Source organism: Copadichromis virginalis, linkage group LG10, assembly GCF_057382275.1.
Source record: "Copadichromis virginalis isolate Kocher_CV1m ecotype Utaka linkage group LG10, C_Virginalis_male_GT1.1, whole genome shotgun sequence".
NCBI classification, from domain to species: domain Eukaryota; kingdom Metazoa; phylum Chordata; class Actinopteri; order Cichliformes; family Cichlidae; genus Copadichromis; species Copadichromis virginalis.
This window is the reverse complement of record NC_140627.1, coordinates 10967551-10989860: the sequence shown is the minus strand read 5'-3', so window position 1 is coordinate 10989860 and position 22310 is coordinate 10967551. Positions and strand designations below refer to the sequence as shown.

The following is a 22310-nucleotide window of genomic DNA, read 5'->3' as shown; positions in this document are numbered from 1 at the left end:
TTGCCCTTCAGCATACATGATCATTTTAAATTAGTTCATAACAGAAAATCATTAAGGTTACGTCGCACATAAACCACATTCTAGCTTCATATAATACACTTCTTAATTTTTCTCATTGGTGCCTTTGTTTAAAATGACATATTTGACTAACCATTCGTTTTTTTTTTCAGGGCCATTAAATTAGTAAATGTCACATCTGTCTAATGCCACGCTGCTTTCTGGTCCTCCCTTGCAGAGCCACAGCTGAAAGGCATCGTTACCCGGCTGTACAGCCAACATGGATACTACCTGCAGATGCAGCCTGATGGCACTGTCGACAGCACAAGGGATGAAAGCAGCTCATTTTGTGAGTATCAGTGTACAGATATCATGCTTATGTTGTAAGTTTTTAACAATTATTACAAATCTAGCCTCCAGCATTGCTTCTACCCACTTATATATATATATATAAAACTGGAAAATGGAAATGCTCGTAATTTTTTTGCCAAAGTTAATGCTGTAAAGAACTTAACCGAACAACAGCAGGTGTCGTGCTGTGCTGTAAGGGCCTATGGCTGAAGAGTGGAGGAAAAAGTTAGGATTTTGTCAGCTCACCTGTCAAAATTGGTTCAATTAGGACTGTTATTTTTGTCTCTTAATAGGAAGCACATCATGTCGCAGTGCCTGTCAAACTTTGGCAATTTAGTGTGTTCGGCTCTCGTGCAGAAACGCTTGGATCACAGATTCTGATTGGATCTGCAGGTCACTATATGCACTTTATAAACCAGAGAGAGCAGTGACATATTACAACCGTTGAGACGATGTGAATGTTCGTCCTGACCTTTCGCAAACTAAATCTGGCCATCAGAGCGGAAACTATGCAGTGCTCTCTTATCATTTCTTTGTTTTTGACCTTCAAGAGTCAGACACAGGGTGGCTGTGGCTACAAAGTAGCTTGCCATCACCAGTGTGTGAATGGGTGGATGACTGGATATGTAAAGCGCTTTGGGGTCCTTAGGGACTAGTAAAGCGCTATATAAATACAGGCCATTTACCATTTACATAGGCCTTTTTTTAAAGCCGAAGTCTGAATGTGGCATTTTATTTACTCTCGATGTAACATTACTTCTTGGTGAACTGTTAACTAGCTTACTAGTGTATTTTACCAACACTGCGTTGCTGTCTTTACTCTAAGCTGCAGTTGGCATGGCAGAACATTTCCATTATTGTTCAGTTTTAGTGGCAGCACAAAGCTCAGTGAAGGTGACAGAGTGTTATGTTTCCATAAACATAAAGTAAGAGGTCACTGCATTTGGGCTTAAGAGAGAAACCGCAGGCAGCACTGACACTGGAGCCATTCACCCTGCAAATATGAATACAGAATAGCAGAATGTGTTGTGATATGGTATTGCAGTTTGATTTTCTGACTTTTTCCTTTCCTTCCTTCTCTATCTCTGACTTTATTTCCCAATTTAGCACAGTTCAACTTAATTCCAGTGGGGCTGCGGATTGTGGCAATTCAGGGGGCAAAGACAGGGTTGTACCTCGCCATGAATAGTGAAGGATACCTCTATACATCAGTAAGTATACCCATTAGGCTTATACAAACAAAATACTTCCATTTCATGACATATCTGAGATATGTTGCTGTGACACTAAATCCAAGATGATTGTTCTGCTTTTGGATTAGAATGCATCCATTCAGGTTTGGATAACAGCTGCGGGGTCCTGATATCTTTCCTACAGAAAAGCTAATGCCTACTCACATCACTGACAAGGAAATCAAAAAGGAGAAAACCAATCAGGGCGTTATCATCAACTGTCATATTGGATTTAGAGGTTCAGTTGTCTGTCACTTAGACTTCAGTTTACTGTCTCTTCTATTTCAGCATAATTTGCATGACATGGGTCTGATGATGTATACGTACATGCATCACAAACCTCGCAATGCATGTATATACAGAACTGTAAAAAATGAGGGTAAATTCAAGATATGAGCCCACTTACCACAAAAGCTTGCATATTTTTTGATTCTTGCCTCGCTTATTTATTGCATTGAAAACATAAATTCAATTTTAAATCATTTTTCTAATTTATGAACTTAGAAAGGTGTAAAACAGAAATAAAGTAACAAAGAGTGAAAAGAACAATATATTAGTATGGGTATTAATATTAAAGTTGATGTATTACAGTTTGTAAAGCTATTTGAGCACACACTACTAAATAGGATGTCTATAAATAATGACAATTTTCTCCCTTTGGGTTGCATGGGGTTGGTCAACTAGATTGTGATCTTGTATGCTAAAGTAATCTTCAACGTCTTAATCACAGCTATGTAGATAAAAATATTCTTTAGCTATAAGTTCAAGCACTTCAGAAAGGACCTCACAAGTATGAATGGACCATTTTCCCTACTGCCATTAGTGTACAGATTACAATCATAAGGTGGTCGATGTCTGTTGTGACTGCAGTGAGCCCAGAACCAGAAAGTGGACACAGGAGATGAGTCCTGTCAAGCCTGGATAGTTTAGGAGGCAACTGACAAGTACTGGAATGCTAAGCAAAGTGTGGTTCTCACAGTAGCAGAAGCAAAAACTGAAGCCACAGAGCATGACTTTCAGTCAGCCTTGAGGTAATTCTAGCAAACTGTCAGGTGACACAAGGAGAAAAGCAGCTTCCAACTCACACTTTATTCAGTGGAGATGGAGAGCTGCTAACTTCAACAGAGGATATAGTCAGATAGTGGAGTACTTCGAGAATCTCTTCAATCCCACTGACACACCTTTTGTAGTGGAAAGAGAGACAGTGAAGAGAGAGGTCAGGAGGTAGTTAAAAAACATTTTGGTGGCAGGGCACTAGGGGTGGATGAGCTTCACGTTAAGTTTCTTCTGCATTGCAGCTATAAGGGGATCACACTACTCAGCTTGACCAGTAAGGTCTATGCCAGCATACCTCAGAGGAGAGTTCAACCATTAGATGAATCTTGGATTCTGGACAAATAATGTGGTTTTCATCCTGGTCATGATATTTGAGGGTGTATGGGAGATTGCTCAACCAGTCTACATGTGTTATGTGGACTGGGGTATCCTGCGGGGGATGCTTGTGGTGGTATTGGGTATCAGGACTGTTTTTGGTCCCTGTAAAACCATAGTAAGAGCTTGACTTTCATTGCCAGCAATAAGTTAGCTTGATTCTAAGTGGGCTTTAAATTCAACCAGGCCTTCTGTTTGTCACCGATTAAAAAGGGAAGGGAAAATTCGATAAAAAAAAGTCTGTTTTGGGCTTTTTTATTTCTAGGTGCAGCCAAGGGGTGGAAGGTGTCGGGCTCAGTGGTTTCAGGTTCTCATCTCTGCTTTTTTGGCTTCACCGAGTAAATGACCTTCTGTTTGCACTGAGGTGATTTGCACCTATAAGTGTGAAGTGACTGGGATGAGAAATAGTGCCTCAAAGCAGGGTTTTGCTGTCAACTATCATTCATTGATTGTGATAGTAAGCGCAAGAACGATCCTTTCTGAGCATGCCTAGATATACAGCATTATTCTGGTCACTATTGTTGCCATTAAAATGTTCAGTCAGTCTATGGCTATACTGAACAAAGCTAAATAATTGCAAATATAGACATTGATACTAGACACCTTACAGATCATTTGTACCAAAACAATTTAACCTATCTTTATGCTGCAGTATTTTAAAAAACATTAATTTGGGGACTTTGATGTAATCATCTTCTTGTCCTAGTACAGCTAGAAAATAAACAGCTCTGGTCAAGTGAGTTATGCTAAACAGGTTACGCTACACATATTTTACTGAGATAGTTTAACTTCAGTCCCTACTCCAAAACAGCTGAATCAAATGATTGGATTTTCTCTTCAGCATGCCATCAGCTTTGGCAAAGGCCTGGTAACAAGCCATTCATTTGATTCAGGTGTATCGGAACAAGGATGCATCTAAAAGGTGCAGGGCAGTAGCTCTCGAGGACTGGAGTTGGACAGCCCTGCGCCATTTCTTCACATTGAAAAGAGCCAGTTGAGGTGGTTTGGAGATCTGATTTGGATGTCCAAACCACCTCCTTCTAGGTAAGGTGTTATGGGCATGTCCTACTGAGAGGAGGGCACACTGAGAGTTTAAATCTCTCGATTGGTTTAGAAATGCCTCAATATCCCCCGGTAGAGCTGGAAGAGGTCAAGTCATGTTTATTTCTATAGCATACTTAAAAACAATTGCTGTACATCTAAAACAATAGCCAAAGAGTGAGGTTGGGGTTACTCTGCTTAGACTGCTGCACCCCGCAACCTAAAGCCAGATATGCCACAGCAGATGGATGAATGAATGAACGGATGGATGGATGCTCTATTTACAAATTTCAATAGATTGCTACACCCTTTTCCAATTTTCCAAGTTATAATAAGAGATAGCTCAACACTTGTACAGTTCTGTAGTTTTTGCTCCATAGTAGTGAAATAAGTCATCAGATCCTTAACTGACGTAAAAGTAGCAATACCACACTGTGGCAATACTCCACAACAAAATAAATATCCTGTCAACTTAGAATATGTGAGGCAATGCTTAGTAGCAAAATACAACAATTTATTTTTCAGAAATGTGTCCCAGGTCTCTGTTTTATGTATATATTACATTTTACCACTTTAGATATTTAAGTATTTATTTGAAGTCATTTATATTCTTAAAAGTCGACCTTTCACTGTTTAAGAAAATAAAATGTTCAGGCTTTGAGACCAAGCATATACAGTACCAACTCATCTGGGAGTTTTAACTAAATAGTTTATACTTTAAGAAGTGAAGGAATGGACAAAAAGGGCAGATGGATAGTTCCAATGTCGTCTGTCTCAGAACACTTGACTCTTTCAGTCAGCACCTTGGACAGCTTTGGTGTCACTTCAAGAGGATAAAGTCTGATCAGCACTCTGGACAGTGCTTGCAATACTGCTTACATGCGATTAGTGTCAAATCACTTAACCATGGCTACATGCTTAAAAATTTATGACTACTACAGGAAATGTTGACTCTTTACACCTTACTGTGACAACTTTGTTTTCTATGAAATCCTGCATGAGATAAAAAAAATACCAAGGTGATAAAGTTACATTTGTTGCTATAAATAACAAAGACCAGGTTATCTTAAAGTCACTAGAAAGTTAGACTGTGCACAGCTGATCATTTTTCACCTTGTGTCAATATCCTAGCTATGAAAAAGTACAAATATTGAATCACTCATGCACCCATTTGTAAAAACACATTTATTTATTCATGTATGTTGTATAACTAGGATCTTTTCTCTCTACTGGTTATATGTGCTGCTTTCAAGAACAGAAAATTACATGCAAAATCAGTGAATGCAAGTGTGCATCGATGCATATAAATGCGAGAGGACCATCTGTGCATAAAAGAGTCAAATCTTGAATATTGGCATATGGACTGCAACATCTCTTATTATCTTCTCAGCCCCTGATTAGCATGCATTAGACTTTGGTGCCTTTCCTCTGTGCGAAGAGGAGAGAAGGGATTTCCTCAGCAGCAGTCGATAGCTGTAGTACATCCCAAACTGACCTCTTTCGGAGAGATTCCTCTCTTTTACACACAGTTATGGGCTCATATAGGTGCAGTACAACAGAACATGATTTTCTTTTGGCCATAAAGCATGTTCTAATTTCTGAAACATTAGTAGTCTCATTTTATTTTATTTAATCTTAGTTCTTTGAGTGAGTGCATTTGGCAAATGTCTACACAACTTTGTGCTGTGTTTAAATGTAAATCATCTTTTTCATTTAAAAGATGCCAGATTTTTTTTTTTTTACTCAGACAGCGTTCTATGTGATACATATGCTTTTGGCTGTCACAACAGAGCTGAGGTGGCTAACAGAGTGTTTTCTCACTGCTTGTTCTGCCACTTATGTTAGTTATTAGAAGGTTTTGCCTCTGCATGCTCAAGGGAAAATTTTCTCATGCCCCTGCCTCATGCATATACAGCAGTGTGTGGCTGTTGAGCCAGACTTGGAAAAAACAGAGGAAGGAAGTCAACAGTAGCGTTGTCTCAGACATAAATCTCAACCTGTGGGTGACAACAGGAAAAGGCTGGTTCCGATACAAAAATAGAGCTTCGCTTGTTCCTGCCCCATTTTATAATCTATGTGTTCTGGAAAAACTCCTCATGGACACTGAGAAAAAGAGAGAGAAACAGTGTGTGTGTATGTGCTACGGAGAGAGAGAGAGAGAATGAGAGGGAGGGAGAAAAGAGCTTGTGTTAGTGAAGGCTAACATGACCATCAACAAGCAAGTTTTGGCCAAAGATGTGCTGGTCAAAACTAGTCAGTACACACACACACACACACACACACACACACACACATATATATATATATATATATATATATATATATATATATATATATATATATATATATATATATATATATATATATATATATATGCAATTAAATAGTGTGGTGTCCAAGTCTTTTAATTAATTAAAAGATACTAAAGTATTGATGGGTGTGTTTAGAACAGACCGGCACCAAAAGAGACGAAACATAGACAGACACAGGAAAGGGAGAAGAATAGTGAAGAAGGTATTGATGAAAACCTGTGTCCTTCTTATTCTTTTTCATGAAAGGATTACATTGAGATGCAGGACAGCACCACTGCTTGATAGCATCGCTTTTATCACAGGACAGGGGAAAATGTGGACATTAGAAAAAGCAGCAGGGAGAATAATTGGCCAGAGCCAAAGAAAAGAGGCAGAGTGCAGAAATGTAACAATAAAGCAGGACATTTTTCCAAGGCAGCCAATTAGGAGCACTTAGGAAAGGCAAAAATCCTATTCTTTGTGATGGATTCATGAGCTGGCCTGTACCGTGGCTCTCCTACCAAAATAGTCAGGATACATTATCCGATTTGCTACTGTATGGAATAGGGCTGCCACGATTTGTCGACTAGTCACGATTACGTCGACTATCAAAATCGTCGACGACTGATTTAATAGTCGACGCGTCATTTGAAGCTTTGTAAGATCACAAAAGACGCAGGAATAAGTGGCAGGATTTAAGAGTGTAATAACGGACTGAAACAGAAGATGGCAGCATTGCATGTACAAGGATGTCAGCTACCGTTAAACCCCGAAGAAGAAGAAGAAGAAGCAGCTGTGTCCCAGAATTCATAGCGCGGCCCAGCGCAGTTTCCAACAATGGCGGCAGCTAGTTAGTTTTAATGTTACTCTTATTATTCTTTCTGGGTCACAAAATAAACGTTTAACATATTTGCAGGCGAGAATGTAGCTGTGTAAACCTCAAATATCTGCTCGGTTTATCAGGACACCACATATTTTCAAAAGCGCTCCGACGTTTTCGGAGACATCTGTTACCCACTAGCTCGTTAGCGAGCCGGGGGCTAGGCTCACTAGCGCCGTGAGAACACCGGACTCCCCGCAAATCGTTTTCAAACCCACTGCCGTCTTTCGCTACTCAGGTTAAATATATATGAGTCACTTAGATAACTTAAAATGTTATTGTTTGGCTTTTTTTTTAGTATTTTATTTGTTCCTGAGTAAATCAGTTTGGCTGAGATTAAAGTTATAGTTTAATCACAGCTGAATAAACGTCAAGCAGACAGCTGATTATCAGAAGTGTGAGATGCGGGAGAATTTACTCCAGTGTCCTGTTATATTTTAGATAGCAAGGAGTTCATTAAACTTCACCGAAACAATCTGCAAATTTCATTAAAATTTAATAAACTATCATCTTGTCTTTATTTTTAGTTAGCACAGACCTTAAACACTTAAAGCTGTAAGCTAATGATAGTTATATAAGAGCAGATGCTGCTGGTGCAATAAGCTGTAGTTTTACGTCCAATGGATGATGATCTGATTAGTCGACTAATCGCAAAAATAATCGGTGACTAGTCGACTATCAAAATGATCGTTTGTGGCAGCCCTAGTATGGAATAGCTATTAACCACAGTGCTGCGTCCCAGAATATTTAAAGCAGAGGGTTTTCTGATAAAGGCAGCGGGCAGTGCGGAACAGTCACCGCTGTCGCCGACGGTGGAAGAAGGGAATGTCAGCGACAGCTCCACTCTCAGCAGCATTATATTGACAAGGGACTTCCAGCTATCAATCAGCACTGCAGAGCCACGAGTCTCAGCACATTATCATCCACTCTATTCTTGTCATGTGAGCTTCATTTCTCCCCGGACTGCATTAGGGACAGATCATACATGTGTGGTGCTAGACAGTATTCTCATCCTCTCTGAATCCCTCTTAATAAGCTTCTGTAGTCTACTGACTTATGTAACTCGTCGTGTCATAGTGCATCAACATCTGGCTTGACAAACAACATCAGCAACATGCCCTGCTGGGGAGGGGGAGGTGGAAGGCTTCCTGAACGCAGAGAGCATGTATGTGTGTGTACTAGGTGAATGTTGCATGGATGAGCTTTACATTTCATGTTGTCATGTGAGTGGGCTGCTGCAGCAGTGATGCAGAACTATGGGAATGTGGTGGGATTACTGGAGCTGGGCACATTTCACAGTTTCCCATAGATTACACAAGGAGTTGATGGGCCGGTTAATAGATGCAGGAAGCCTGCATGACACTATGACCCCTGCTGTCTAAATGGGGAACTGCAAATGTTTTAACATGATAAATGCAAATGATGTTTTGGTTTACAGAAATAGAGCTATATTTTCAGGGGCATCAGTTCTGATTTCATGCTTGTACATGCATGATGAAATTAAAGTGAACAAGATATTACATATCATGCATGGAATTACTCTCTCTAATTAGTCACAACCTCACTCCTGTCCCCTATATCCTAATTATCTGCAGGGTAAGATTAGGGAACTCTGCCCTGTGAGTGTGTGAGTGTGGCTTGATGCACTTCCAGAGTATGGTCGTGGTGGAGAGCAAACAGATGTAATCACACACAAGGAATGAGGAAGGAGGTTGCGTGTGTGGGCGGGGAAGGTCTGGATGATACTCTGCATCATAAAAAGGTTCTACCCATCTTAGGAATTCTCCGCACATATTATCTTTCTCATCTGCTTTCATTCGCATTAATTTTTTGGCTTGCGACACATGAAGAGGGAAGCTAGCTAGCCAAGTCTCCGAATAAGTCACGGTTAAAGAAGGAGATTTTTTTTTCGTTTTCAGTCCAAGTACCCACCACTTAGATGGAAATATTCCCTCATTGCTCTTTAAAATGTGCAACGCTCCACACATCATTAGCAATAATTCATCTGCAGACGTTGGTGGCTTGAGTGATGTTGTCAGTGGGAGCGGAAACTATTGTTTTGCTAGGGTCTAAAGGTTACCTCAAGGTGAGTTTGAGAGATGGCGATAATTACAGTAACATATTTGTATCCATTAGGGAGAGCAATAGAAGCCACTGCGGTAGGTCATCATCAAAAATCCTTGTATTATAAGGACATTTTTTTACTGTCCTGCCTGCTCTCGCAGAATGGTTTTTCTTTAGATCTTCTGAGACTACTTGAATGAAGTACAGAAAACATGAGTTCTATCATTAGACTAATTTCAGGGGCGTGATTATGAAGGGTAATTATAGGATGACTTGGGAGAGGGGTTATCACTGGTGTCATTTCAGAGGTTGAACTAAGGGGCATTGCGCTGTAGTAATGGGTTCTGTTTCCAGAGGAATGTGAGTGTTAGATTGTGGGGTGCTGACGACTAAAGCCCTTGTCAGCTCAGCGTGCGCTCCTTTTGGTCCTGGGGGATAATAGGGATCTCCCTTTCTCTCAGTTCTTAATCTCCTTTATTACCCACCAACCCCTCTGTCCTCTCTGAGTGATCTTCTGCTTTCTTTCCTGTCTCCCCTACCTTTCCCCTTCTGTCTCCCGCACTTCCCACCCTCTTGCTCTCTGGTCTGATTAATAATGAATGAAGCAGATCATCTATCGATCCCATCCTCTGTGTTAGCACAGCAGAAGATATCAAACCTGTCAGTGGATCTTAAAATAGCTCTGCAATGTGGTGGTAGCAGGAGTGTTTGTTGAGTTAAGGGTAGAAGCTTATTTTCATATGGTAGGAAGGTGGCAGTGAAATGGACATGAACATTGGTGGAGCAGTGGGTCAGAAATAAATGGAGGGAGGACACACAGTCCTGAAATACCTTGCTAAAGGATAAAACTCCCCTATAAAGCAGAAAGTTGATGATCTGTGATAAGTTTGAAACTGAAGGTCTCTTATGTCTCTTTATTAAAACGTGTCTACGCCAAGTTTGATGCTACTGTTTGTCCCGAGTCTCAGAAATTCTCCACTCAGCCATTTCTGGCCTGCTGCTCTCACTTAATCAATCCAACAGATTGGCTTTGCTCTCTGACAGGGGACAGACTCTGTCCAGACCCTGATGGAGACTAAGAGTGATGTATATCTGTCACAATTGGTTAATCTCACCAGCCAACATTATGCAGTGTTCAGTAGCCCTTACACTGAGTACAGAGAGAGGGAAAGTGCTGCAGGGACATGATCACTTACAAAGAATGGTTTAACTGTTGGACATGATCCAAGTTCTTCTAATTTGATTTTCTGTTGTCTATACACATTTGGCCAGTCACGGACAATTGGCATTACATGAGAGTGGCGTATATTAATAATCTCATTTAGGGGATTGCAGGGTGAAAGATCTTTCTGTTGTTTAATTTGAGTCTAGAAAAAACCAACAAAAAAAACCCAAACATGTATCGTAAATATAAATGTAATACTAGTTTGTGACCCTTAAAATCTAGTTTGTTTTCAACCTGTTTTTCTAAGATTTAGAGGTCCTATAGATGTGAACTTTCTCACACCTCAGGGTTGACTCTGCCCAAAAAAATGTTTTGTTTTAAGTCAATTCATTAATTTGGGCCACTGAGAAACCACCCCTTGGTTTGTCTGTGAAGGTTCTCAGTCATCCAGGTCATCGTAGTCAAAGGAGCTTGCAAAGAAAAGCGTCTGGACTTCTTTAAGTTACTTGAAGACGTTTCACCTCTCATCCGAGAAGCTTCTTCAGTTCTAAGGTCAAATGGTGGAGAGTCCCAGATATAAACCTAGTGGGAGTAACCTAGTGGGTTACTCCCACTAGGTTTATATCTGGAAACGTCTTCAAGTAACTTAAAGAAGTCCAGACGCTTTTCTTTGCAAGCTCCTTTGACCACCCCTTGGTTTAAATGCTCAACTTTGGTATTTTGGCTGTGCCGTTTCTTTGCTTGTTTCTGCTGTAGCTAATGCTAGCAGTGTTATAGCCATTATGTTCTATGCTCAAGAAATGGCACTCAATATATGTCAAAAAGAAAATGCTATATTGTTGTCACAACAGGTTAAATTTAACTACAGAAACAAAAACTATTTCCACCGGGCCTTTAACTAAGGATGTTATTGGCAACTAGTCTTCTAATTGTTGAAAAAGATACAAAATCCTGAGAAAAGATTTGAAGGTGAGCATGCTTTAAAAATACAAAATGAGTATTCAGTCTGCATTTTAAGAGCTGAAACTGTTAAACACGTTTATCGTTATGTCCCAGTCTAGCTGTCCCCAGGCGCAAAAGGGTGTCCCCATCCCTGTCCCCAAAGCCAGACCTAATAGCTAATATAACGTTACCGTTGCTAGAAGTGTCGCTGAAATGTGCAGAACTTCAGATTAGTTTGGCCTCTGCAGTGCTAGCAGCTGTAGCGTTAGCTTCTTCCATGCTGGCGTTCACGTCCCAGTACAGAATATAGTTACACTTGACTTCACTGATTTTTATTGTATTATTTTAAATGAAATTCAGCCATTTACTTTACATCATGTTACAACATCTAATTACAAAGAGAGCAAAAAAGAGGGTTTAAAGAGAGGCAGTGGTGCAGCCATTTGTCAGGGCTGAAATTTTGGGTAGCGGATTGTGGCTTCGTAACATCTTTTAACTAGTAACTGCCACTGTACATTGATAAAAAAAGAATAATAATTTTAACCAACTGCAGTTGGGTAATTTCCACATAGGTGTCTACTTTTTGGAAACTGTGGTGTTTGGCTCTGCAATGGGCGTCTCTGTCTATGTAACTTTTAATTAACCAGGAAACACATTAAAAACAACTTCTTATGCATGTCATAATTATAAGCTTAACACAAATTAAATGCGGTATGCATGTCATAACCAATTATGGCATACATATTGCAGAAACAGTGATTCCAAACACTGGTAAACTTTACCAGTATTATCCTCACCCCTATAATCATCCCAGGCTCAGCATATTGTGATGTCTCCGAAGCAGTTCCTGCACTTTGATGTCATTTATATGTACACACAGCAATGTATGCGTGCACACTGCAGTGTGTTGGTGTCATTGTTTAGGTGTCTTTCATCTTCTTTTTCCATCTATGCATTTTCCCTTTGGGTAGTTGTTATGTTTAGCAGAGATGTTAATGCTTTTTCTCACATCTATATTATAGTCTGCACCTTTTCTTGCTGTTCTTAAAAGACCGGAACATCCACGCTCTCAAAGAAACACAAGTTCAGATCTAATTCTATCCTTCCTTTCCCTCTGGAAACAGCCACCTCATTAATGTGTTTCACAGTATGCATCCAATATTTTTCTTTTTGTTTTTTTTTCTGTTTCCTTTTTAGTCTGGGCTGACATGCAGTGTAGTCCAAGTTCAAAGACTTGCGATAATTTAGAAATATTCTCATCACATTTGCAGATTACTTTTTCTTGTTATGTTCAGTTTGACAATATGAATGCAATTCTTCTCCTATTCCATATCTCGTTTCAGGAGCACTTCACTCCTGAGTGCAGGTTCAAAGAGAGCGTGTTTGAGAACTACTACGTTACGTACTCCTCCATGCTCTATCGGCAGACCCAGTCTGGCCGCTCCTGGTATATTGGTATCAACCGTGACGGTCAGGTCATGAAGGGCAACCGGGTAAAGAAGACCAAGGGAGCGGCACACTTCCTGCCTAAAGTTATAGAGGGTATATTTAAAAAAACTATACTGAAATAGTTTATTTCTCAGTTATTAATCATTAACCTAAATTGCTAACTGACGACTCCTATCTTTGTTACACAGTTGCAATGTATAAGGAGCCATCGCTACACGAGCTAGTCAGTGAGCCAGTGAGCCCACCTCGGAAGACGGTGAAGACATCAGATTCGCCGTCCCTAAAGAATGGACAGAAAGAAGCTCCCAAGGCTGAGGCCTCATAGCACAGGAGAATGAGGGTGGGACAAAGGGTAGCAGTGACACTTGAAACAAAGTTGCCCACTATGCACTGAGGGTGGCTGGGGGAATGGTGCTCAGCGGCCACCTCATTCCAGAAGTGCACTCCAAGATGCTGAGGGATAAAGAGTCAGCAGTCCATCAGCAGCCAAGAAGACCTAAGAGAGGAGTCCCCCCTCACCTGAAACCAGTGAAAGGAAAGCCCAGGGTCTGAGCCAGAACTCCTACCACCGCCACCCCACCCTTTCTCCCAGTGTCACTTCTTTCTGTACCTGTTGTGATTTGCTTACGTGCAGCCCCATTTATTTCTCCGTCAGGATCAAGCTTCTTTGTCTGCTGACAGTTTCATCTTTTCTCATATGCCTTCCCCATCATCAGCTCTATTGTACTGTATAGTCACCACACACACACACACATCCAGCACTGACTCCGCAGGATAATCCTCACCCATGGGCTCCCTCTTGAGCCCTAAAGTTGGTGACAGTGTGGCTCAGCCAGCTTTCCACCCACCATCTGCCTACCAGCTAATCACTAAGGTCAACTAAAGCTCAAAGTGAGATGATATGGCTTAGAGACGAAAGAAATCTGCAGGAAGCTTGGGTCGGGTCAGGTCAGCAGCAACTAAAAACGAATCCTTTTCCTCTTTTGTTTGCTTTCTTTGCTAGCTGTGATAATAACCGGATGATGCTAAAAACCTTATATTGAATAAGAAGAGAGGTGGGGATGGTTGCTTCAGTCCTGCTGGAGATAAGAAAGCGGAATATTTGAATTTCACAACAAATGCTATAAAGTTCAGGAGCAAGGAACTGCTTGGTGTAGGTGTAAGCAGTGGTTCCCAGTAAAATAAATTAATAACCTGAAGCAGCTACTCTTCTTGGGAAGATGAGCCATAAAATATAATTTACTTTCATGTATTTTTGTTTTTGTTTTTCCAGACTCTAATGGAAAGGGTCAAAAGGCTTGAGCAATATTTATACCAGCAAAATCAAAAACAGGGGCAGCATAAGTAAGTGAGACAGTGCATGACACCCTCTTTCTACTGCAGTAATCTCTAACGGGTGATCGCTAATTATGGCGCTCGCTCATTAAAGGCTACAAATGAAACAACTGGCTCATATTTTAAACCCAGGGTGGATCAGTCACCTGAAAAGGCACGCCAGTGTACACTTTGCTCGGCATCTGCTGTCAGAGTAAAGCCAGGTTTGAAGCCCAACATCAAAGCCGAAGGAGCCTCTGAGTTGGAGCACTTGTTATTCTGAGGATGTCTGGCAGCTTATCCACTCACTAGCTTTATCAAATCACCTTGGAAGAATTGCCCTCAAAAATGTAGTTGTCTGAGTGAACGTCTTGCTGTGATTGTATTTTAACCCCCTTATGTCGCTGTCTTTTAGAGTATAAATGTGAGGTAAGATTCTCTGTGAATGAGTGCATGCACAGAGGATAGAAAGAGAAACTGTGGGTAACCTCTACTATGTCCTTCAGACACAGCACAATGTCTTTGACATGTCTGTGTCGTGGAATAGGTGATACTTTGTACCACTCATCACATCTTTTGTGTGATGTGTATATATTTTAAATGAATGAGTGTCCTCAAAGGAATCTTCATTAAATGTAACTTTTTTTTTTAGTTTCAATTAACCGGTATTTTGATTGCATCGAGACTGAACTGCATGCAATTTTAGAATTGTATGCAACTGACCTGATACAAGGTGTCTAAATGGGAGATGTCAGGGATATTTCAGTAATGGCTGCTGTTGGGTGCTGTCTGCTCTGGTAAGTCACTGAGGGGAAAAACAAATGTCACCACAATGTTAAGTGAATGGTGCATGGATACTACCAACAAACACAGACAGCGTTAAGTCCCTTGCTATGACAGGAAAGAGCAATGTTGGGAGATGGGGAAGCCAAACGGGAAAAAAAAAAAGCCTATTAGATGGCTGCTAAAAATTCCCCGATAATTCTAGGAATTTCTGTGCATTGGCAATAGAGTTTAATTTGAATGGTCACATAATGTGCAAATGTGCAGACATGCTACAGAAAGTGAAATAGAGGCTTTACGAATGTGCCGTATTGAGGGTGAAAAGTAAGTCGGAAATTGTGTGCGGAATTGTAAAGAAGTCATCACACGGTGGCGGTTATTTAGGAAGAGTGACGGATTAGGAGGTGTATTCTTGAGGAATGTTGATAAGGAATGTGTGCAGTAAAGTAAGCAAGAATTTTGGCAGGATTGCGCGCGGCATGTGGGTATGATAATGAATGTGAGACAAAGAGGCACTGTGTGCTATTTAGGACAGAGGGTCTATGGAGGAAATTAGTTGGAGGGCTTTTCATTTTTTTATCAAGTCTTTCATTTTTCTGGGCTTTTCCAGAGGGAGCTTCACTCAGTTTAAATTTGGATATTTTGTCCTTGCATTGCAGACCTACAAATATCTATTTTGGGAACCCAATGTTCTGCCTCTCGGAGGAGTCTGGTACAGCCTTGTATGGGTTCTAACCATGCATTACTAACTACTGCATGATATAAATGTGTCTGCACAGCAGGCAGCACACGATTTTGAATTCTGAAGTTGATCACAAGTTCACTCTATGAAAGGGAAGTACTTGAAGCCCAACGCAGTGAATGACTGACAGGAAAGGAATGAGATGTAATAGCTTTTTTTTTTTTTTTTACCAGACTTGCAACTAATAGGAACTTTAAAAACACAAAAGAGTATAAAAATGTATATTTCTGAAGCTCCAGTTCATTTTTTAAAGAAGATTTTAAGAAATAACCCTCAGCACCCTCTGTCGCTTGATCCAAATTCTTCCGTAGATTCCTTAGTCCCAAAAGCCAATCAGTCCTCACCTCTGTAGTAATGACGAATGCCACAGTAAGTTGTCTGATGGTGATACTGCAAGTAGACAGCCTAGATCAGAGAATGTCAGGTCTGACGTGAAATGAAGAACAAAGTTGAATGCTTTACCAGAGGGGCTAAATGGAAAAGTATGGCTTTATGGCCATGAAGCAATGTTCTGCAATGTAGAGAAGTTAAGCAATGCAGCTGTTAAGTGAAACTAGTCATGCTCTTGAATGGAAAAGTTAGGAGAGGAAAAAGACATGGTGGTCCTAAAAGTAGAAAAGCTGTTAAGAGGATCTTTGTTATTGTAGTTTAAAGTCTGAATTGTTCTGCTTTGCAAGTGAGAATACATTTATGAATACAGGTCTCACAAAGCTAACAGTAAGGTGGTGACACGGAAAATTAAAAAAAAAAAAAATGTTATAGTCTGCGTGCCCACACATGAGAGGTTTAAAGTCGTAATCCCTATCCCACACAGATCCCTTAACCGAGTACCTACAGCCCATTAAGTTTCTTCTCAACATCACATTGCCTGTGTAGGTGTGCATACCTTTAGTGTCTTTATAAGGTCTCTGTGTGTGAGTGTGTGTATCTATGACTAACAGTATGGTAAGACAAGACAGAGAGGCGAGAAAAAAGAAAGGGCATGAGACTGAAACAATGATCGATAGACTCAATAAAACGCAAACGAAAAAAACATCAACCCTGCAATAGGTGCAAAAATCTCCCCAAGGTCTGCCAAAGACAGGGAAATCCATTTGATCATGATGAACTCAGAGGGCTGTTGTTTGATTTCAACCTGTAAACTCAACAAAGGAGCCACATGGACAACCCCCGGTGGAGGAGGCTTTTACACTGGATGATGAATAAATAGTTTTCTCTCATTTTGGAACAGTGTGAGCATCAGTAGCCGTAGTCTGCTTCGAGACACACATCTGCGAAAAGTAAACCAGTTAAACCAAAGGTAAACTGAACCTTAGAAGCAGCAGTTTTACTGCACTGTACAATAACTAACCAACATCCAGGGAATTCTTTGCAGCAAACCCTGGTAACATTTCATTTGACATGCGCAAAAACAAAACGGCCTTTTCAGGCATAGCATTTATCCATGCGCTACACAAATTCAATCTGAGCCATGCACCTTTTTGAGTTTTACATTTTACAAAATCTATTTTACCTGCATGCAGGATTTTCTTATTGCTTTCTAATGAACACTAATGATCCTCAAAAATCCACAAAACCGTGAACCAACTTAACCTGCATTCACAGTACAGAAATGTGCGCCATGGAGTTTGTCAAATTAAAGGGAAAAATTATGTTTAACTAGCACCCTCTAATGGATGTAGTTGGTTGCTAAGAGGCAGAATTTTTAATCAGGGGCAGAAAGCCACAGTGCTGAAGGCATAACTTCAAGAATTTTTTTTCCTTCCACAGAATTTTAATAAGATGGCAATATATCATGACATTTGGCTGTTTGCATCATACCCTAATGTGGTTATAATGTGCTCGTCGTGGGTTCCTAATGTGGTTTTGATGCCACCGCCTTGCTATGCTGTAAGTTTAAATAGTCAAAATGCAGCATCTCACTGAATTTGATTAATGCTATCCCAATGAATTATTTTATCTATTACAACTCACAAACAATCACTAATGGTACATGACAGTGGTCCATACACAAGAGATTTAATATAAATTGGATAACACAATATGCACACCATTATAAAATACAGTTTTCTAAAAATCCTTTCCCTCTTGCATAACCTAAGTGGGGTTCAAACTGATGGATCTCATTTTTGAAGGCAGTTGTGCCAACTAAATACCTCAAAAACCATCCTAAATAAATTATAAATTGGTCCTGGAATTACAGCAGTACAAAATGGATGTGTGCCACGCTCGCTGTTCCAAGCGTTTTAAATATTCAAAACAGGACACTAACAGAAATTGAGTCTTGGCTGCAACATTGTTTTTTTAATAGTTCTTTCTGAATAAGGATTTGTTTAATGTGCAGAATGCACAAAGCCAAATATGCTGAACCTGTGGAGTATGCTGATATTTCTGCTGTTTCAGTGAGTGAATGGCATCTTTCAGGAATGCCTGAGTATGTGAGGAATCTACACAGGGTAGCAGACTGCTTCCAGACAACAGAAGTCGTCTGGATGGTTTATATGTGCAGGATGCTGTCAGTTTACATATATGTTAATACTAACAAATATTGTATATCTGATCTACTAACACATATTTTCATTTTCTTAAAACTGTACTAACTGTGTTAGTGTTGTACTCTTTTTTTTACTGCCTTTCTGTTGTTATACCTTTTCATGTTTTTCGTTGATGTTGTTTTTATGAAGAATTGTTCCTATTTGGTTGGACTTGCTCGGTTTTATTTGTTGTATTTGCTCAGCACTGTTGAACTTACACCGATGGGGAAACTTCCCCCAAAAAGAATCTCACTGTGTGACCGAGTCAGAAAGATAAAATAAAAACAGCAGAACAGTTTCTAAAGCCAAAACGTGTTCAGCAATGACCTTGGTGGCATCAGACTTACGGTCACACGAGTCTTCCAGACGGTTTCCCACTCTTGTTCTTACAGACTCTTAACTTCTCTCTCTCAAACTGATCTCGTTGTCTTCCAAAAAACAAACAAACACTTTAAAAAATGAAAAAGATAAAGAAGCCATAAATAACACTTGGCCTTGGCACCGATTATCCACAGAGGGCAGGCCTGACTCCTCAGGCACCTCCCGAGTGTCACCAGGGATTTAAACACGGACTCCTTGCACTAAGAGCCCAAAGAAGCAGCAGAAGCAGGGACGTTCTGGCTTTTCTGGATATGCCAAGAAGCAGCAAAGCAGGAGTAAAGACCAGCAATATGCAACCAGAACTACCAGCCTGCACTCAAGGAGGGGAAACAAATCTAACACGCTAACTGCACTCACAACTTGCAGGCTATAATGACAGTCTGCAATAAGAATTACTGACATGGGTTGTTTTTTTTTCTTAATTTTGTGGTTTTTGCAAAGCATGCATACTTTAATGTTCTTTGGCTCCTTACGGATGACTCCCTCTCAGTATCGACAGACACGTGCCCTCAATTCACCCTCTCTCCATGATTGCCATCAGACCTGTGTACATATCTACAATAACTCCTACATGAAATGAAAGGAGATGTCTTATTCTGATATAATATTCAATAAAATAACATATATTTGTATGATTATAAGCAATGTTCTCTGATTTTTCTGTGTGATTTCTTTTTGTCTCAGCTTCCTTCTAAATCTTTCTTAAAGGCATTAGCTAGTAACAAAATGAGTTTCCCCTTTAATGCGCTGTAGGACATTAACATTTTTCCTTTCCTTTATTTGTCCTTGCAGTCACATAGATTTTATTATTCCATAGTCTGATCTATGTAATGTCAAAAAAATACATAAAGTAAAAAATGTTTTTGAGCCAAGTTACAATTATGTTAGAAATAAAGAAGTATCTCATTGTTTTTTTTTAAATGTAGGTCAGAGTTGAGCTACGGGAGACAAATAACAGAGGGTGGCAGCTCAGGATGAATCAGCTGACCTGCCCCTATTCTTCCCTTTGTTTCTCTAAAGAGCATGTGAGATTGTACTTCGTCCCTCATTTCCTAGTCAAATAAACTGCACCTTCATGATAAATTTTAAATAGTAATGTTGACAGCACTGGGTCAGACTATGTTGACTACAGTAGTTATAAGACAGCATGGGTATTTCAAGTAACAGCTAAAAGATGGACAGAGGTTAACCAGTCTGCAAAGAACAATATCATTTAGATAATTTCATAATTTACATAAATCAATTAGGATACAATCAATAAAAGGAGAAAAAATAGCAGTAGCAAGAGAACATCACAACAGGCAGAGTAACGTATGCTAAGCACAATGATAACAGGAGAACAGTTTTGGTTAGTTCCTAATAAGATGCTGTATTTACAGTGCAAATTAATGACCTGTGTCAAACCTGAATTAACACCTGAGAGCCCGTAAACTGCACACAGAAAGTCACTTTCCATCTGTAGTGTACTGCTAGCTAAATATTAGCAGCAATCACTGCATAAAAGGGTGATTGTTATTGGAATTGTGTAGTATCAACAGGCATGTGCTGATTTTTATATGCCACCTTACTTTATCAAAGCTTACTTAGCTTACCCAGAATCAACTGACAGTACTGCAAGATCTTATCAAACCCACCTGCTAACTGCTCTTCTTCTCTTAAGAGTATAAGTAAGTGTCCTGGCTCAAATTAATTATACTAATAATAACATAGTTTAGCATCATTTTCTGGAATTATTTTCAAATCTTTCAAATCTTATATTTTCCGAACTTGTCTATTGAGGACAATACAGGATCGAATGAAAAGGTTTTGTGTCCAGTGTTGTTGATGTCATGATGTTGCAGTGCACTCACACAAAAGCATGGCTTGCCATTAATGGTTGCTGCAGGAGAAAGAAGATGAAGAGGTAATTTCATGACACACATCAGTGATGTAGATTTAAAACACACTTTAACTGAAATACAGCAAAAGTGTAAACTGTTTTGATAATGTGGGGACATTAGTTACGTTAGCTAGCTAACTAGCTAGTTAGCTAATAATCTTTAGCTACTTATATCACTAAAGGTTATTAGCTAATTGTAACCTTCTGATCCACTGGTCTGCTTGTATCTCATGAGTTGCCAGCCAAGGAGCTAATGTGTTATTATTTCAGTCTGTTAAAACATTTCTATTCCTATTTTGATCAAATTGAGCTTCAGTGTTTGTTTACAATACAGCTCCAGATCCTGGTGATAGCAAGTCAAAAAGATGTTACCTGTCCATGTCCAACAGCAGCCTGTATTCAGTCTAAATATTGCTATAAACTGAAACAGATCCGTTTATGTATTTTATTCACTGTAACATGTAAATTTACCAAAAATGATAAAGCTGTAGTTTCTGTTTTCCACACATTCATCGATGATGATTTCACATAACTAAACAGTGTGCTGTCCTGTTGTCGATTGTGGACGCCCCACTTGCTATATATATATATATATATATATATATTTTTTTTTTTTTTTTTTGAGGGTGTACACCTCACCCCTGACGTCGTTGCCCACCTCTCAATTTTAAATACACGTAGACATTGAGGTCTAGCAAGAGGGACTATGCGCTTACCTGCTGCTCTCTGGCAGGTAGCTCCATGCCCTCCTGGGTTTTAAATGCACCTTAGAACACACATGCATCAACACTACAATGAGCGGGTGGAGGGAGGTTTGGAGTCTTCCCTCACCCCCATTCTCTGCGACCTGCTGGAGCGGGGGGGCTAGGAGGAGGCGGTCTGCCTCTCCCCACCGCAGGGAAAAGGGTAACACCACCTGGGTCTGGGTGCAGTTCCCCCCTCCAGGGTCAAGGGTACTTAGACCCGGTTCGTAGAGTACGCTTGGGGAGTGTGATCGTGTGTACAGCGTCTCTTTATGTTTGTCTCCACGTTGGTTGAGTGTGGAGTAAGTGCATATGAGAGCATGAGGGTGGGAATGGACGTTTGTATCTGTGTGTGCCTGTATGTCTGTGTCAGGTTGGGTATCAGACGCCACCTCTCTAGGGACATCTCAGGCCCTCCAAGGTTTGGAGGCCTATCTCCCCCCCCCCACCACCACCACCACCACCACTTCCCCTGCCAGTGGCGGACTCCCTCAGACATCGGTGCGTTGGTGGTTCTTTGTGTCTGGGGATGGGCGTCCAGGTACACACCGGCTCACTCCTTGGCGGCCGCTTATCCCGATAAGCCTGGTCCCTCGTTCTTCCTGTTCTTGCCTGGAGCCTGGGGCTCGCTCGGGCCACTTCGGAGGTGGGGTGCCCCCGGCCTCTCAGCCTGGGGCTCGGTCACTCAGGCACAGCTGGCTGCTGGTGGAGCTCACAGGCGCGTCACTGCAACCCCCCCTGGCTTCTGCTCCGCGGCTGCTGAGTGAGCCCTCATCTGGGACTCTCCTCAGCTCTTTCTGGGACAGTGGCACGGCTGCCCCTCTGTTGGTCTTCCTTGGTCTCTTGTGTTCTGGGGGCCTCTGGATGTCTGGAGTTTTGATCTCCTCCATACCTGCTTCATGCCCTGGAGGACGGGGCTGTGGCCCCCCCCACACCCTCTAGCAGATCATTACATGAAGGAACCTTTTAAAAACAAGCGCGTCCATGCTCACAGGTGTACACACGGGTGAACACACCCACAAACTACACCCTTTTTGGCTCCTACCTCAAAGCACACTGTGTTCTGTTGATCTTATGTGCTGCACAATAAT

The 22310-nt window shown here is 40.7% G+C and overlaps 1 protein-coding gene across 1 annotated transcript in view; it reads left to right on the top strand.

The window, feature by feature from the left end:
• fgf11b (fibroblast growth factor 11b) overlaps positions 1-19244 on the top strand; it is a 40255-nt gene extending 21011 nt beyond the window's left edge. The window contains exons 2-5 of the mRNA XM_085469785.1: positions 236-346; positions 1456-1559; positions 12738-12936; positions 13032-19244. Of these exons, the coding sequence (XP_085325911.1) occupies positions 236-346; positions 1456-1559; positions 12738-12936; positions 13032-13168 (551 nt within the window). The 3' untranslated portion in view covers positions 13169-19244. The remainder of the gene's footprint in view (positions 1-235; positions 347-1455; positions 1560-12737; positions 12937-13031) is intronic.
• Positions 19245-22310: the final 3066 nt, after the last annotated feature.